An 18,914-nucleotide genomic window follows, 5' to 3' on the forward strand; every position below is an offset into this window, starting at 1 on the left:
TTATTTTTGCATTCCCACAGGACTACAGAATGCTTTTCATAAGCATGGCGGGGGAATGCCAATTAGGTGGCCTCCAGTCCCGCTAGACAAGGTCCGGTCACATCACCTTGCGTCACAGTCTGAACCCTGCCCTCCATTTTCTCCCCAAGTCTGCCATTCTCCGCCGTGAAATATTTATTAAAGGGAGCTGCTGCCTGTCGCGAATCTTGAGTCCCGTCTCCTTGCCAAGGTCAGGCTGCTGGGGAGGTACTTTTGCTCTCCGTAGCTTCTCCTTGAGACTGATGGGTCTTTCTTCCATTCAGCACAGGCAGGCAGCCTTGAGGAAGAGGCTTTTTCGATTCCTGTGGATTCTTATTTCCTGGGCATAAGGTGGACATGTAAAGAAATCACTAAAGAAGAGGCTGCACAGCACTAAGCTGTTGTGGTATCGAAACGTAGTTGCACAAAGGCCTTTTGGGAGCACATAGTAAGAAGCTGTTAAATCAATTTGTGCTGTTGAAAAAGGCTACCTTCAGTCTTTGCGATCACTGTTGTAACTTCTTAGGAAGCTTCCGTACCTACAGATGAAATCCTGGTGCCACAGAAGTGGATGGAAGGTTCATCCTCTGCCTAAGTGGTGCTAGGTTTGTGCCCCCCCGGAGTTTAGCTGTGGTTTGCTGAGTTTGGACTTAACATTTCATACAGTTTTTGTGCCAGAAAAATGCTGAAAGCTTCAACCACAAGCTGTTTAATAACCTTTTGTCAGCTGTACTGAATGAAATAAACAGGCACAGCACCACTTGCTCGAGAAGGACTATGGTTAAAGTGTCAAATAGATTTTCCTCTTCCAGTATGGGCATATATTAAAGTAGTAGAACAACATATCCAGGAACAGAAATAAACTCTGCTAGTACAAGATGTAAGAACCAAAGGACCAGCCTGGCTGAGGAAATAACCTTCCCTAACAATGACCTCTAAAGGAAGCTTGGGGCCCAAAAATATGAGAAGCAAGGTGCATATGGAGCGTGCACCCCACAGCTCAGCTGCAGGGAGCCAGATGCTTCGGGACATCTGGGGCTGGAGGTGCAGCTCATTTGCTGCGTCAGCAGGTTCCTGGCAAACCTGCAGACCTGTCTCTTGTTTCCCAGCTCTCTTGACTGCCAACAAGTGCCAGCACGTTTGTTCTCTCCTTGCGTGGAAGCTGCCCCATAGGGCAGATGCTTTCTGGCTCTGCCCTGTGCCTTTTATGGCCCTCCTACAGGCTTTTGGGATGTGTGCCGGACTGCAGGGATGGGAAGGTGGTGGCATGGAGAAGTTGCAAAATACACACCACAGATTTATGCAAGGACATCATGATGTTTTCTGTTTTCTCCTTATTTTTTTTTTCTTTCTCTGCTTCTAGTAATTCCTAACATTTTACTTGCTTTTTTGACACCTGCTTAGACTTGACCTGTCATTTTCTCAGAATTAGCGGTGACGATGCCGTGATCATTTTCCTGTGCAGTGGTGGCTGATTTAGAGCCCCTCATTATGCATGTATAATTAGGGTGTTTTTTTTTCCCCAGAAGCATTACTGAGCATTTATCCACAGTAGACTTCATCTGTCATTTTACAATCCAGTCCCTCGTTATCACGAAAAACTTCTGAGACTCTTCACAGTCAACTATTGTTTTGACTGCCCAGAAGAGTTTTTCATTCTCAGTAAACTTCTCACCTCACTTTTCATCTGCTTTTCCAAATTGCTTGTAAATAGATTAAAAAAATACACATCCAGCTTAGATCTCTGGGTAATTTTCCTTCTCTGTGAAAACATATTGTTCATTTATGCCTTTATACTCTACTGCTCCAACTACTCTGTGTCTTTTATTGGAACCACCCCGTTGGCAATCACACTATTATTCAACAGAGTTGCACTCCGTACTCCAGAAGTATAGACAGACATTACAGAAATAAAACCAGCAGCAGTCCCAGTTTTAGGACATTGCGGACAAGCTATATTTGTTTTGTTCTGTGTCTCTAAATTATCTTGTAAATTCCCACCACTAAATTTCATCTCTCACTGTATGTAGCGTACAATATATCTTTTTTTTTTTTTCCTAAATGTATCACCAGTTCGAAGTTCATTAAGCCATTCCAGAGACTATAGCTGATAAAATGCTCATCTGGATACAAAATATTAGCAGAAAGACTAACTCCTCAAGTCTCTGGCACCAAGGCAATGTATTGTCATAAAGCCATAGGAAACCAGATTTCATTAGTTCCCTTGGTCATGGAACTAATTGTTTGCTCCTGTGTTGGGCACCTGATCATGGCTGTGGGCAGCAGGAAAGCCAGCAGCATTTTAATGTTGTTCCTCTGCTCTGCTTTACTTGATTTTTGTCTCAGGATTATGAGATACTGTGGATGTAAAACAGCTACCAGGAAGATAACAGCTGCCAGAAACGCAGCCTTCTGGTTTGTACTTTGAACTGTGCGTACCGTGTAGAGTTAAAAAAATAGTGCTTAGAATAATTTAAAGCAGAAATCTGTTACGTTCCTTCAAAATTACCCATGCTTGGTTTAATAGATGCTGGATTAATTGCGTGCTGTCTGAGAGCTTTTGTTCCTCTCTGGAGTGGCTGTGGTCTGTGCCACAGAGGTGAATGCTACTCTACTGTATGGCAAATTTGACATTGAAGGGCTCTTTGTAGAAATAAGACTGCCATTCTCTCCCATTGTCCCTTTGATTAAACAGTGCCAGCAAAAGAGACAGTTTTGATGGTTGTTTTCATATTATGGGCATCTGGCTACTAAGAGCTGGGCTGAGATCACCAAATCACAAGCCGCTTCAGAGATGTCTGTTTACGCACGCCGGTCCCACAGTGATGTGATCCAGAAAAGTATTTGGATACGCACATTTCAGGGGGGTAGGGAAGGAGAAAAACAATTTCTGAGGTGTGTGGGGAGGATGATTTGTTGCCCATGTGTGCAGCCATTTGCCAGTACCCAGACCCACAGCTTTCCAGTAGTCCTCAGATAATCCTGCACTGTGGATGCTTTTCCTCCACTTTTACATCAACAGACTCCTGGTGACCTTTGAGGTACTTTGTGATAAAAATAAAGGAAATCTAATGTATCAAACAGTGGACTCACTCATTAACTCCTCCCCAGTTACCATCCCATTTGTAGCTACTCACATCTGTGTGAATCATCACTTAGAAACGGCTCGGTGATCCCTCTGGTCCTTCTCCTTCGGCCGCAGGGACTCCATTAGTTTATAGTATATACTGAACTAGGTTGCTGACATCTTCTGTTTGCTGAATGAACTTTAACATCCAGAGTCCTTCCCCAGAGTTTGACCATCTCTTTTTGTTAGTACCAAAGCAAATGGGGAAGATCTCAAGAAGAGAGCTCTCCCCTCTCTTTCCACACATCTGTTTGGACATACAACAAAACCTGCGGGAACATTTTTTCCTTGTACTTTTAATTGAAGTGCTTTAATATAAAAAAAAAAAAAAGGTACATACAAGTTCTAAACTCCTGGTTTTTGCAATCATTTACACTTTTTCTAATTTGCAACAGAATATTAGCTACGTAGGTAGTCAACACTGCTAACAAACTACAGTACAAGTTACTAATAACAGTACAAGATGCTTGGAATACATTCTTGCAAATGTGTATGAATACCAAAGAAACCCTGCAAAGTTGAGGGATTTCCAACACTCATTGCCCTCTTCTCTCACTGAGAGTTTCACACACGGGTTTCCTAACCACCAAAACACAGAAGAGCTGGTCCTTGGCTGGTGCAAGCTGTGCTTCCATGTGCATCCATGGAGCAATGTCTGTTGTCATGAGCAAAGGGTGTGATTCACTCTGTGCTCAGATAGACACCTTCGGATGGGGGAGAAACATCATGCAAGTTTCCATACATGACAAACTGATGGGCCTTCTTGGTCAGTGCTGGTTTATAGCACTAAGCAACATATTTTTTTCTGAGGGTTTCAAGACTGATCTCTTTCTCCTGGAAGAAATCAGATCAGGATGACTGAAGAGCAGTCAGGAGCACCCTGGGTTCTCATACCACTCTACGTAAAGCTGGGCAAATTTCCCTTGAAAAAAACACCAAGTTTTGAAGTGGAAGAACCCACTCCATCTCCTCTCCTCCCCCACAAAAGGCTGGTAAAGTTACCAAGCACTTAATAAAACCGAGCGTGAGATAAGAGGAGCAAAGGTCCTCCACACAAGCCATGTCAAAACAAATCTCTACATACACACATTGTAACGATACAGTCACTTCAAAGTTCAAAAGAAAGGTTCACACTTTACAAAGGAGGGAAAGGGGAAAAAAATAACACAAGAAGCTGTCCTTGCAATTACGTACTGGTTCCCAAACCTGTAACCTTATTCTGTGGCCGCCAAAAAGTAAATGAATATCAAGCAACATAGTGTAAACTCCAATGAGGCCTCACAGGGGATAGCAATAGGCAACCTGGAGGTAGTCTACATAGCTGAAAAGGAATTTTTTTTAAAGAAATTACTGGCATTTTTCTCCTATTCTGGTACATTTACATAATCAAAGACACAGTGACAAAGATGCTACAGTGACGTGTCTCTCCAGCCTTGTGAACACACCTACTTGCCACCCCAGGGCTGGCCACAGAAGGGTTTTTTCTATGAAGTAGGAGTGATATCTGGGGTATTACTCAGGGAGGAGGCCTTATTTTTCCTCTCGCTCGCTTGTTCTGGCTTGCCTCCCTGCTTGCCATGTGACTAACAGGACAATCAATTTCACCTGAGACTCCTGGGTTTTTCTCACAAGCATTGATAGAAAAACCTCCTAATCACTATTGTCCCAAGGACCAAAATTTCAACCGCACACTTCAGTCAGCAGCATCCAAAAGTCCTCCAGGCTATTCACTGACTGGCATTAAATTATTTTGCTGGGAATCTATGGAAGCTGGCAAACCTATGTCGAGGCTGGCTTTTCAATTCATCAGCACGTTATGAAAAGACTAAACACCAATGGCTCCAGCTCAGAGTAAAGAAACAAAAGTCAAGTTTTTCTGGAAAGAGGATAAAAGGTTATTTAGGAGGCAGAGGTTGGCATATTGTAGAAAACACGGTGGTGGCTAAGAGTAAGAAAATGTCTTCAGTTCTATGACCATTTCATGTACTTTCATTTTTCTATTCACGTTGTTTAAAGTATTCCTAGTTTTCTCCAATCACATTATCTTGACACCACAGTTATTGCATTACAAAAGCCACTATGCTGCAGTCACTCAACATACACAGGTGTCGTGTATAGGCAGAGGAAGTGGAGCAGGTTCCAACCCACATTTTATTCTTTCCATAAGGGCAGGCAGATCCCTGTTAGGTGAGACAGAGATAACCTAGATAATGCCTAATAATGAAAAGAAGACTGTGGGTATACAAGCAGATAGAAACCACAAAAACTGAACAGCAAGAACAAAAATTAGTAGAATATCCCCTTCTTTGCAGCTGACTAACTCAGTTCCTCTAAAATCTCAGCTCAAATAATTTTATCTTGCAGAATGTGCAGAACGTGCAGAAGAGGTGTTCTTCCCATGTGACTACAGGGAACAGTTGTGCTTTCTCGGTATTGCCTAGAAGTTACCCTGTCCACCTGCTCTTCCCTAGCCCACTCTCTTTATAACAACAGTTCTTTTGCTTCAATGTCTTGCTGGTAAGACAAGACTATTTAATTATGAACAAACATCAAGGTCAAGGTATTAGAAAACTGAAAATAGATATCCTGCTACTTTTAAAACAAGCAATGCATTGTACACTTAGTGCTTCTCGGAATCCTCTTTCCACAGAGCAAAGCATTACAAGGGCAAGATTTCCATCAGTTCTGAGCTGGCACAGCCAGTTCTAAGAATTAAAATGTTGATCGAGCCTTCATAGTCTCTGGCTCCCCTGCCAAAAATGCTCCCTGCTTCCTAGAGAAGCCAGTTCATTTTGAATAGTTGTGTGATGTAGACACTTCTGCACTTGGACCCACAGTGGGTCATGAATTGCACTTACACTGGCCACACACCAGTCATCGGAAACATTTTTTGATCACTTGCTGTATTTCTTAAACTACATGCAATGAAAATGCAACTATATGCAATAAAATTGAAAGACTTAACCAAATTTATCTGTTAAATCAGGAAGGACCACAGGAATATACTCACTTTCTCAGAAGTCCTCAGAAATCAAGTCAGGAGCTTCTCGTGCTGTGGGATGTTTTTTCATCTTTAGGCTGAGTCAAGCAGTAGCGCACAACCATTGTGTGTGTCACTGACCCTGCACTGAAAGGGCTTTGCACAAGAAACAACCATTGCTGATTTCCTCACTGCAGCATTGAGCATCCTCCCAGCTAAGAAACTCTCTGAAGACCAGAAGAGCCTCTGGGGAACACTTGTCTTAACAACTTTGTTTTCAGACTACTCCAGACCTTCCCTGACTCTTATGAAACCTCTTCAGCTTTTTGCACAGAGCTTCCAGGACGCAATCTGATAACAAGAGGTGCGCCACAGAAATGGGTGGTACCGTGACTGGACAAAGACTATGGCTCTTTCCTCTCTGATGACAAGAAGCAGAATGGGAAAAGCCCGGCTGGACCCCAGAGATGAAAGATGGGCATTGTTTAAAATACCTTTTCACTTCCAAACTGAAGAGATTTTATAGCAAAATCAATAAGGTATGTCAAATAAAAGCCCTCAAGTTACTTTTTGAAGCCATTTTTACAGACAAACCAGTGCCAGATAAAGGATGAAGCCTCTGAAGTCAGAACACAGTTCTTGGATGTTTTGCTCACAAATTGAGTTATTCCTAAAAGGGGAAGGGAAGTAACCTAAAAGCCTTTACAGTCTATTTTTAAATGAGAGGATGTTTTTCATTTAACTCTCTGTAACAGAATAATTTGAAAATAACTGAGGACACCATGTAATCCCAGATGGTCTGTGTTCTGTGTGCTCTTGTGAAGCTGCTGTGATTCCACTGCATTAAAAAAAGACATACATTATTCTGTAGCAATTGTCCATGACACTGAGGCTTACAACATAAATATTGCAATACCTCATCCAGTTTCCGTATGACACACCATGTTTTATTACAGTAATGTCTCATAATAGATGAAGGTGCTGCAGGGTCCTGTTTGGCCAATTGTTATAGGACCCCGGAGTGTACTTTCAAAGGAGGGAATATCTCCCATGGGAAGGGAATTAAGATGAAGACTAGATGCCAGGAGAACCAACTAATGGCGTCACATGCAATCCTGGGCAAATCTCTTCTGTCCTCATCCCCCCTCAGCCTGTCCATTCAACGGGAGGTTGGTTTCCTCACTTGCAGACAGCACTGGATCCAAGGTAATGGAGCACAGCCCTGCTACGCACAGCAGAATGCCTCTAAATCAAGAAGCCAGTGTTTTTTGCCAACGTGACAGATTGAAAAATGCTTCTGGTACTTCCATGAGTGGGTTACTAAGCAACACTTTGGCTTCCAGGGAGTAGCTGTGCTGGATGTGATCTCATGTGCCGGCAGCCTGACCACGTCCCCAGCTGGAGCACTGGGGGAAGGAGGGCAAGTGTGTGTGCAGGCAGCGAGGCTGCGTGGCTTCACTGGCTGTAAAACAGGTTCCTTTGAGATGAGCAATAACCACAAGGAAAAAATATCCCAGGGGTGACAACGGGCTTGCTCACAGGATGGCTAAAAGGCAAGGACACTGTCACGACATAATGTTGGGGAAGAAGTAAAGCTTAGAAGGTTTAAGCACCACTTGGTAAATCTATGGCATATCCTGGTTGTGCAAACTTTCACTTCAGCCTGTCTCAGAGCAAATGATGCTGAAGAGGACTGACTCCAGGGGCAGGTGCTAAAAATGATAGGGGCTGTAAAATATTTCCATGTGAGAAGACAGAGAGATCAAAAGGAGTGGAACAGATTAGAAATGGGTGAGAGAGGGAGAAGAGGAAAATCATGCCCTGCTGTTGACTGTTTCCTGATATAGCAGTAAGGGGTTGTTTACAGAAAATCAAAAGCCAATACACTAAAAACTGAGGAGTCAAGTCCAAGCTCCATGGAGTGAGAAAGAAATTTGCCCTGGTTGCTGACTGCTCCATCATAACCTTTTGCTGAGATTTTCACTTTCCTTTGGAGCCTGTGACATCACCAGAACCAAGTGTAAACAGACCTGGGATATCATCTGGGATAGAAACACCTATTTTCTTACATATGTTAGATGTGCTCGACTATTAAGCAGCACACATCTTTTGATAGAGACTGAAGTCTAAGACTACTCAGACTAGGCCTCTTTAAGACACCAGTCCAACCTCTTGGCTTAAAGTCAACTGAGGAATGCTGACTGAGAGCAGCTGAGAATCTGTCCTATCTTTTAGAGTATTGGTAGTATTTAATGTGTCGAAAAATCATGCTCCAAATGGGATTAAGTTGTAAAGGATAATGTTTTGCCTTGGTTTGTTAGAATGCTGACACACCTTTGCAAAACAATTAAGCTTTTCTCCCTCTTCCTTCTTTTCCTTCAAGGTGAGTAACACTTATTATAGGACTGTGGATCTATTCCTGATAGGTGAGCCATATTTAATCATTATTATAATACACAAATACACATCTATTTGCATATATAACAAAGTCTCCTAATTCACAGAATCACAGAATGTTAGGGATTGGAAGGGACCTCAAAAGATCAACTAGTCCAATCCCCCTGCCAGAACAGGAACACCTAGATGAGGTTACACAGATATGTGTCTGGGCAGGGTTTGAATGTCTCCAGAGAAGCAGACTCCACAACCCCCCTGGGCAGCCTGTTCCAGTGTTCTGTCACCCTCACTGTGAAGACGTTTCTTCTCAAATTTAAATGGAACCTCTTGTGATCCAGTTGGTCCCCATTGCCTCTTGTCCTGTCATTGGTTGTCACCCAGAAGAGCCTGGCTCCATCCTTGTGACACTCACCCTTTACATATTTATGAACATGAATGAGGTCACCCCTCAGTCTCCTCCAAGCTAAAGAGATCCAGCTCCCTCAGCCTTTCCTCATAAGGGAGATGCTCCACTCCCTTAATCATCTTCGTGGCTCTGCGCTGGACTAATTAAAATTCAGTATCACATAGTAACGTTCTACCAATGTGTTAATGGGAATGCCACTATTTTGGGATAATTATTTGAGCATTTAAAAAGTGTATTTAAAAATTGATGGCATCACAGTTTTTATCTGAGAGATCCACTATGATATCACAGATTTATCTTTATCTTTCTCTTTCTCTTTTGAATAATGGGGACAATGTTGTCCTGAAGTCAAATATAGGATCAACACTCAGTCTTCCTCACCCCCAATTTTAGTTGTTGATGTTTTTCTTTGCAACCACTTCTAGTGAAAAATCATGTATATACCAATGGCACACTCAGTCTGAAGTGGCAGATGAAGAAAAGCTGAAGCAATTACTTATCATGTACACAAATTTCTGGTTCCTAGAAGACCTGGCTGTCTAGCACAGATGACAATTTACTTAAATGCTCTTGAACCTCTCTTCTGCAATTCAATGAAATAAATTATTCTCAGGCCAGTCCCCATCATTGGTGACCCAGGCTGTGGTGCTGGAAGAAAACCAGAGTAAACAGAAGGACTGTTGATCTCTGCTGCAGCCCCAAAAATGGAAAGCCATCAAGGTAAAGAAGAAACATTTCTCTCTGCATTTTTGAAGAACATTTTATGACTACGAAAGAGTCTTTATGAATTATTGTGTGATCTTAATGATGAGTTGGGATTAAGTCAGCACACGAGTTTTATTCCCTGCAATGATCAAAAGGGTTTGTTGAACACTTCTAAGGGGGGGAGGAAAGCTGATGGTTTGGTTTGGACCTATCTCTATTTCCAAATTGCTCTAGACCCATCAAATCAGCTTTGGTACACACTGTCTCCAAAGTCCAGAAATATATTGTAAGAGAAGAAAATTGAGAATGAACAATGAAGGATATTCTGTAATGAAGCTCAAAGAAGATGACACTTGGAAACGCCTCATGCACTTGCTATTGCCTTTCCAAAAGGATTCAGGGGCACATCTCACGTGTTAATACTCCTAGAAGAGCTATGAAGGAAGAGTCCATCAGCCATAACATTCATGTCTTGTCCTTTGATTTCTAGCAGATACTTCCCTTTTACTGTTTCTGGCAAAGTTTGCCCTGGCAGTGTGTAGTGGCCATCAAAATGCAGTCCTGAGTCCAGCAGCAGCAGGTGTCTGGGTTGGAAACAGATCTGTGCTCCAGCAGAATTCATGGGCAGAGGGATTTCTGCCTTTCTGGCAGAAAATCTTGAGGAATCTAAGGCAAATCCTTATCTTGATTTTCAGGGCTGAAGGCACATGGTTCCTTGATGCGAATTAGCAGTTTCAAAGTCTTATATGGCAACAGCAAGAAGAGTGCTATCCAAGGAGACAAAACTCCAGACTGGGGTATCTCATGCACCAGTGAGACATGCTAACAAAGACCCTTCAGACTGCTACAAAAAGGGGCCCTCTGCCAGCCAACCAGTTCAATCATCCAAGACACAGAAAGGAGATGAACATGAAATGGACTTGTCATCTTTATCAGTCTTTCAGAACACAAAGAATAAAACCTGCCCTTCTCTCTCCTTGGCTTCTGAAAAGTGGGGAGAGAGGAAGCGTTTCCTGATTCACTGTGGAGGTGAAACCTACAGTTTGTTACAATGAACTGAATCAGATGGATGACTAGACTGACAGGAGTCTGAAAGAAAATATCAATACCTGAAAAATCAGCAATTTTCAGGTATGAAGTGTTTTATTGTTCACTTTATGCATGCAAAGGGAGGTAAGCTGATCTGGAAATAGTAGTTTCCTGATTTCAAAACATCAGTAACAATGTATATTCTAAATGCACGGGTGAATACTGTAATAGAACTTCACATTTTCATCCAATGTGGCAGAAACACACTCCAAACATTAATAAGCTATTAGCTTGATTCCCCAGCTGCAAAATGCCTGGCATTCTTACTGACATTTATGCAATAAGAGGGTAAACCCTAAAAGCTCTTCTGTTCCCCCAAAGTAATTGCTATTGTTTACCTCCCTCCTCCCCCTCCCCTAGTCAAGTGCCTCAATGCATAGGGGTGGTGGGACTCAGCAAACACCGGAGCAGTGCAGCTAAAGAGACGGGATGGGATGGGACCTCTCCTCTGCCTCCTGCTAAGAACTGGCCAAATTGTGCTCACATACCTTGCAGCCTGGCTCCTTCCAGATACTCACTGTCCCCTATGGGCCAGAGACACTGTCTGGTAGTGTTGGTCACTCTTGCCCTTGTCTGCAGTGCAGTGAGATCCTGTGCCCCCACTGGCACTGCAGGGGACAGAGCTGGGACAGTGCCAGCACCCTTGCTGCAAAACTACTCCCCAGGAGCAGGGACTTGATGCTCTGGCCCTGGTTGGTGACACCAGCACTGGTAGAAAGGAGGCAGCCAGAGCCTGCACTGCCATGGGATGAGATGGGGAGCAGGGGATGGGAAGCTGCACTCATAGATCAGTCCCCTTCAGACCAGAGACGCCCCTTCTGTCCTTTCCCCTCCAGCAAATCTGAGTTTATCTTACGTATGCCAGACCGGGTTTGGTGCCTGCCCTGGAAAGCCATTTAACTACTGCTGGGACTGGAGGTCATTGTTAGTAATTGTATCACCATTGAAGATGGATTTAGTTGCCTGCCAGTCCCAGGTCCTGAACTCTTTAACCAGGGGAGATGCACAGCCATGGTAACTAAACCATTTAATTTCTTCTGCAGGGTCTTGGGCCTTTGGCATCCAGCTCCTGTCTTGTCACCTGCTTCCATCACCTGTCACAGGCCCACAGCTGGCACAAATAAGCAGTGTAGGAAGCAGCATGGAAGAGCTGGCTCTGCTGGCTCTGCTACCGCCTGGCTCTGCAGCACTGCGGTAAACGGCAGCACCCAGAGCTTGCATGCTGTTAGCGGACTCAAAGTGCTTTACAGAAACAGCTAAGAATTGCCATCCTGCCTTTTCTCCAGAAGTGAGGCACAGAGAGTTTGGGTACTTGCCCACAGCGGTGCTGCAATCCCTGTTCTAAGTGGAAATAAACCCCGTCCTTTGTAACTCTGCTTAGGTGCAGTGACATGTCACGCTTCCAGGTGACCTCTGAGCAGCTCTGGCTCCCCACACTGGCAGGCAGACCGGTACAACCAGCCACTCTGCTGAACGGGCTGCTTCCCATTTGGGTCAGCTGTGGTTAACTGAGGGCCAAAGACAGCAAGGAGTACATGAGCATCTCTGCCTGTTCCACTGCGGGTTGTTTCTGCAGACACGTCTTGTTGTCGGGGCTGGGGCAGGGCAGGGACAGCCCCAGCAGTGGTGCTCACCCTGCTCAGCTGCCTAAAGAAAATTAACACATGCTCCCCTTGTCCCGCCATGTAGTATATCATGCATAAGTATGAGATGCTAAGCATAGCAAGGCCAGACCTGGCTAGACAACAGGACTTTCCTATCAGCCTGCTTCCCTCCACAGAACGTGTTTCCCTAAAAATAAAGATCTGGTTGACTGTTAAAATTTCAGGTGAGGCTCTCCTCTAACCCACAGCCTCCTATAACAAAACTGACAAGACAATCCACCTTCTAGTCATCTCCTCCATGAGATTTGCATGTTCTGCCCACCCAGACTGGTGCCAAATTGTTCTTAATATAGTCTCTGTCGCTTTGTCCAATTTTTTTCTATATTGAGAAAACATAGAGCATTTCTCCCTTCTGCTCTGAACGACAGTTTTATAGACTAACAGTTGGCATTGCCAACCGATTAGATAGACTGGCAAGTAAGATCAACCAAGATGTCTCACTCTAAGAGAGTGCTCCTAGCATTCAAGATTACTTATTTCTCCATTTTATTTATCTTCTTATACTTTTAGATGAACCAGTAGCATTATGTTAAAGATTCCTATTCCTCCATAGCTGCTAACTTTCTTTTAAGTAGATACTGTCAAGCTTTCTCTAATGCAACTTCCTGACATGCTGGAACTGAATTAACCAGATGGTGGATAACAATGGTGGATATGACACTAAATAGCAAAATTTGGAAAATTTCAATTAACATAGACCTGAAATACTTTCGGGGCCCAGGTTATTTTTTTTATGTCAAATGAAGGCTATTTAATTATTATATTTTGAAATTAAATGAACTTTGAAATTCGAATATTGAAATGATTCATCCTAAAAGGACTGAAACAAGCATTTTCAACTCTTCCAATATTATCCACTTTTTTTTTTTGTACTAAATAATTTGCCAGATTGAACTTGGATATGTAAATAATGGTTGTTCTCTCAAAAGCACATTTTTTTAAAATAATCTTTTTTCATGCAGAAAAATCATGCCCATCTCTACCTGAAATTTCATTGTGCACAATGCACACTATCCCTCCAGCAGTGACAAGCTTAATTATTATTCCTTTCTACCCCCATCCACTCCTCACCTCCCAAATGACCCCTGTCAAAACACATGCTGTGGGTGTAAAGAACATGCAACAGTCCCATAACACTGCACGGTGCAGGAGAGTCTTCCTTTGGGGCAGAATTTCCTAAGCTCCTTTTAAAGAAAGCTGAGAAATAATGATCTCAATGCTATTTACAGTAACATTTGCTTCAAAAGAACACACTTGACCGTGGCTTTCCTAGCTCAAGAACTGGCCTAAGGTGCATTTACAGAAATGCTGTAAACTCAGTCCAAAGACACATCTATGGAAGTACAGTTTGGAGGCAGAATGGATGGGACCCATCTCATGTTTCTTTAAGGTATTGCCTTTTCCGAGCTGCAGGGGAAGCTCTGTCACCGCAACATGAGCTCACCTCCTCAGTGGTCCAGCTTGGATGCACCCCCTTTTTGTGACCATTTCTCCACCCCTCTGGTTTCCAAGGCTGCCCCTGCAGCAGCTCCCCTTCCTTGCCAGTCTTCCCACCACGGGGCAGAAAACTGGGCAGCACAGCACACAAATGCGATGGAGAGAAAGCCAGAGCCAACCTGTGGTTTCGTGCAACAGAGTCTGACTTGTTCAGTCTCTGGAACAGCCTGAGGTAGCTGACACCAATGTAGCTGCCATTGTGGGCATGAAGGAGGTAATGTGCAATTTACTGCATCAGTAAAGATGATTTTCTATAACTGGCCTTTTTAGGTTATCCAAAATGGGTTAAAAATGGGAAGGATCACGTGAATATGTTTAACTAACATACTTTAAGGCTATTATGCAGACACAGCTTGTGTTTAAATACATCCTCTCCCAGAGTAAACGTCTGTTTTTATAATAACGACAGGAAGAACAATTATATCATCCAGCCTGACTTCCTCTATAACACAAGCCTTTTTCAGTCAGACATTTGTATGATTAACTAAGATTGCATTTAATGAAAAAACATCTTCTGGGAAGCTGCCCGTTCTTGATTTGAAGACTTTCAAGGGATGCAGGGGCTACCATCTCCTGTGGTAGTTTGTCCTGATTTGTGCTAAAATATTGCCTCCACTACACAGAAGAGTTTTGGAATGCACCAGAGTTTGATCACCTCAAGGGCTGCCAACAAATTTGCACGTCCTGTCAAAGAAAGAGAGAGGAGCATACACAGTTGGAGTCTTCACGTTGCTTGATGCCTGGACCAGATCGCTCCTACAAGTTGTTTCAAGATGTGCCTGACAGCAGATGGACTCGCCCAAATAGTTCACACCAACAGTCATGCAGGAAGGATGTCCCCAGGGGGGTAGCAGGTGACAGAGAATTGGTTCTCAGAATTTCTAAACTCTTCCTCACCCTGATGGCTGTGCCACAACCTTTCCACCTCTTGGCAAAGAAGGCACAGGACTGTTCCCTTGGTGGATTGATGAATATTTCTGAAGTGTGCCAAGACATGGTTCTGTATGCATGTTAAAAATGTCACTGAGAGGTCCATTCCAGCCCCTTAACTTAGACCAAGCTAGTGAAGAAGGGAGACTGTAGCTGGAGGAAGGTCTCAGAATGGAAGAGCTTGCATCTCATCTGCTGCCAAGCTGCCTGGATTCACAGCAACACAGCACAAAGCTGGAGAGATGAAACACAGCTGGACCACCAGGGGTAAGTGTGTGATTATGCCAATCTCAAATGGCAAACAATATTTTGTAGTTGAAGATCTAGTAATCTCTCCTTCCATCGTATCTCACTAGTGATAAACTTCAGCAAGGCCACTGAGGAATATTTCCAAACATGAAAGACACTGTTCAGTGCAGAGTGGTTGTGGGAGGAGAAAACAGTCAGCGCGATGGATCAAAAGCTCAAACTAGGAAAGCAGGTATGTGTGCAGAGCACAGCTCATTTAGCAATGTCTCCGTCACAGGAATGGAGAGAACTGAATTTCTGCACCAGCTGGTCTCACCAGCAGATCTACCTGAGACCTGTACGATGAGCCACTGCTGTCTCCCTAACACACTGGCTAAAACCTTATGCATTTTCCACTCCATATGATAATGCAGACATTGTCCTACTCCTCTCCCAAGGTCAATGCAAGTACCAGGAAACTGGAAGGCAATGGCCATTTTTATGATGAAGCTCCCTAAGCCCAGCACACCTGGTAGCCAAGCACCAGCCCAAACACTAACCCACCCCTGCTGCACCCACCACCAGCACCACCACAAAACTTTCCTCCACCACACACACTTCTCAGCTCCTGTTCGTCTTGCCAAAACACTTATTTCCTATGACAGAGCACAGCAGTGTCCTGGTGAACACATACCTGCACTCCTGGCCACAGCAGCAACAGGACTTTGTATCAGTCTGAACTGTGGCAATGGTCCCAAAGTGCCAGGTCAGCAGGGTTCAACCACACCAACAGATGGGTGCAAATGTTCATGCTGTGGACACCAAGTGATCCTGAGGACCATGGCAGTTCCAGACTGGGAAGAAGATGCTTCATATTACATTTTTTCCAGAGCTTTGTTCCAACAGGTACCAGACACCTAATACAGTTCCACGGACTCCTGCTTTACCCTCCCTGTACCTGATGCTCCAGGTTCTTTGCACTCTTAGCTCGTCTGAGGGGCCATCACATGGAAAGCCTTAGGTATTGAATAAATTACACAGGTAGCCAGTGCAGCTGTTCCAGGAGAGATTTGGTCCAATATGACTAGCATAAGTACTTTCTAAGTCTTTTTTGTAACAGGTTAAAATACTTCTGCTGCAGCCTGAGAAAAGGCTGCAACAGTATGTGGGAGAAACCAGCAGCTAACACAGCTACTTTCAGTGTGCACACTGAACAAAACACAAAAGGTGAAGAAACTATCTAAATAATGAGGGAAAGTGCATTAGGTCAGTATAGCTCATTCTAACTAAGTGTAATTAGCAGGAGAAGGAAGAAAAATTAGCTCACTGATATTCTTTCACAATGTCCTTTCAAGTGTTTGGGAACATTTAATTTTGCAGAAAGTTTCAACCAATATAAATATGCCAAATATAATCTTCAATGTCCTTACCTACATGTACAAGCAACCCGAGTCACACGCTGCTAAGGAATCTCATAAATTTATATTATAACCCCACTTAAATCTATGCATAGAAAGTAATATACATCATACCCAACAAAATGGTCGTTTTGGACTTCTCAGCAGTTCAGGGAGTTGCATGTTTTTAACCTTAAAGATGTATCTGGTAGAATTTCTTTAATGTACTCACTTGTCCTCATAGTGATGTCATAAATCATTCAAAAAGACTCAGCTGGAATAATATCTTTTCAATTGATACTCTTGCTTAATGTTTCTTCATTTCACATGTAGAGGTGTGTTTCAATAAAGCACAAGTATTTTATCTAAATTTAAAAATACTTATGAAAATCTTTCTTATTCCCTTCTTTAGAGCTGGGGAAGATTTTTGCCAAATTACCATGGTTGCCAAAAATGTGGTTGTAGAGAGTTTGGGGGGCAAAATTATGCCAAAATTCAGCTAGATCTTTATAATTACTTTGATAAAAAAAAGTAACAGTTAGGAAATACTGGAAGTCCTGATTAGGCAGTTCCCAGAATAAAATGCAGCTTTCAGTTGCAGAACATTTTAGTCTTGAAATTTCAAAAAACTAATCAAAAGTGCTTCATTTGACCCTAAGCCAAAGTTGTTCCTTTTTGCAGCTTATTTTAGATTGCTCAGAAAACTGACAACTTTACTTTCTATGATGAACTTAAGATGACATTTTTCTTTTGTTCACTTTTCTGAGCAAAACAGCAAGTCAGTTTCATACATAACCATTCATAATTTTTTGAACAACAACAAAAAGAAGATGTGTCTGGACTGTATGCTGGCACTGCAGTGGTACAGTGTGCCTGAATACCCTGAAATACCGAAGACAGTGGACTTTTCTAAGCATCTATATGTGTACACACTGGTACTGTTCTTCCTTCAGAGATACTAAAATCCCATTTCTAGAGATCTGCCAAATCAGAGCATTTGATGCAAGGGAGAAAACAGCAACCCAAAAATTTTTGCTCAGTGCTTCTCTCAATGACATGTTGTTCATGATCACCGGGAAGTATCAAACTAATGCAACCCTCGGAGCTTCCTATGAACAGAGAGTGGTTGCATTAAGGAGATTTCCAGTTGAGCCTGTGAAGAGAAACAACTGGTGCTGCTCCCAGCCAAAGTACTCACCAACAGTTCCTTAGGAGATATCTTATTACTTCTTCTTTAAAAAGAAGACTAAACAGAAAGCACAAGGCCACACAAAATTGACTTCTCCATGTTGACATAACAACCCTCCCCCTTCTATAATGCATGTGAGCCTGTAAAGGCAAGCAGCAACCATGCGTAGCAGTGAAGAGATTTCATCTGGAGCACTGGGCAAGTACACGATCCTTGTAGTAGAGCTCAGGAGGTACGGCCTTAGTGACAGTGAATACCACAGATACCTCTTCCTGTATTTGAGTGTCCATTCGTTTTGATGTGGGTTGTGTCTTTGCGTTCTGGATGGGAATTGTGTGCTGGTATGGCAACACCAGGAGAAAAGTGTGTCTTGACTGCTGGAGCTCCTCAGGCCTGGAAGCCAAAAGCTGATGCTCTTTCTCTGAGCAGCTCCCGGCACAAATGACAACTCCAGCTCCCTGCAAATGAAGAAAGCCTTCTTATAGCAATGACATAAAATCCAAGCACTCAGAGTTTATGTCAAGATTGGCTTGAATAAGATATCAAATACTGCTAACATTGGAATTACTTGTATTTTTCTGAAGCAGGCTCTGCTACCCCTGGTGTTGTGTGAGTAGGCCCTCTACACAAGCTACAACACAGCTGAGGGGTGCATTGCCACTAGGTGTTTTATATTTTCATACATTCAGTACACCACTTCCCAGTCAAACAGAAACCTTTAGCCAATTATTCGTTTCATTTAAAAATTTTTCCCTCCTGATTTAGTTCCCTCTTTATAAAAGTTACAAATATTTAACTCCTGAATGCATGATTGATTCGTAATTACTCTTGTCTCATCCCTCATGTAAACCACAGTCATTTGTACTTTGCTTGTCTCCTTCTCCAATTCTACTGCTCTCTGCAGATTTTAGTCGGAGAATCAATAATGGTAAGGCACTAGTTCCTCTGCTGCAGAACCAAATTACAAACTACAACTAGTTGTATTCAGATTGAATGCCCTGCAGATGACCTAACTACGTACTAAATGTAATACAGACTGTAGAACTCCCACCCTTCTGTGGCACAGACAGACCAGAGAACAAGGAAGGTCATTCCTCCTAATCCAGTCTCCTGACAACAGACTCTCAGCTATTCCAGGGAGGATTTCCCTGTCTGGGACTTTCTCTCTGGGACTTTGACTTCTTAGCAAGTCCAAAGTCACAGTTCATAGGAGCTCAGTTCAGCTGACTAAGCTGAGGTGTCCAATGCCATCTGGAATATCCAAAGGTACCCATAAGCCACAAAAGA

General features: G+C 43.1%; 1 protein-coding gene across 9 annotated transcripts in view; it reads right to left on the reverse strand.

Annotated features, from left to right (window-relative positions):
• Positions 1-3,423: 3,423 nt before the first annotated feature.
• The window catches only part of DPF3 (double PHD fingers 3), a 188,861-nt gene continuing 173,370 nt past the window's right edge, over positions 3,424-18,914 (reverse strand). For all 9 annotated transcript variants that reach the window (XM_065064503.1, XM_065064491.1, XM_065064492.1 and 6 more), the window contains one exon: positions 3,424-18,085. In XM_065064503.1, coding sequence (XP_064920575.1) covers positions 18,015-18,085 — 71 coding nt within the window. In that variant the 3' untranslated portion in view covers positions 3,424-18,014. The remainder of the gene's footprint in view (positions 18,086-18,914) is intronic.

The sequence above is a fragment of the Columba livia genome, chromosome 5, assembly GCF_036013475.1.
Source record: "Columba livia isolate bColLiv1 breed racing homer chromosome 5, bColLiv1.pat.W.v2, whole genome shotgun sequence".
NCBI classification, from domain to species: Eukaryota; Metazoa; Chordata; class Aves; order Columbiformes; family Columbidae; genus Columba; species Columba livia.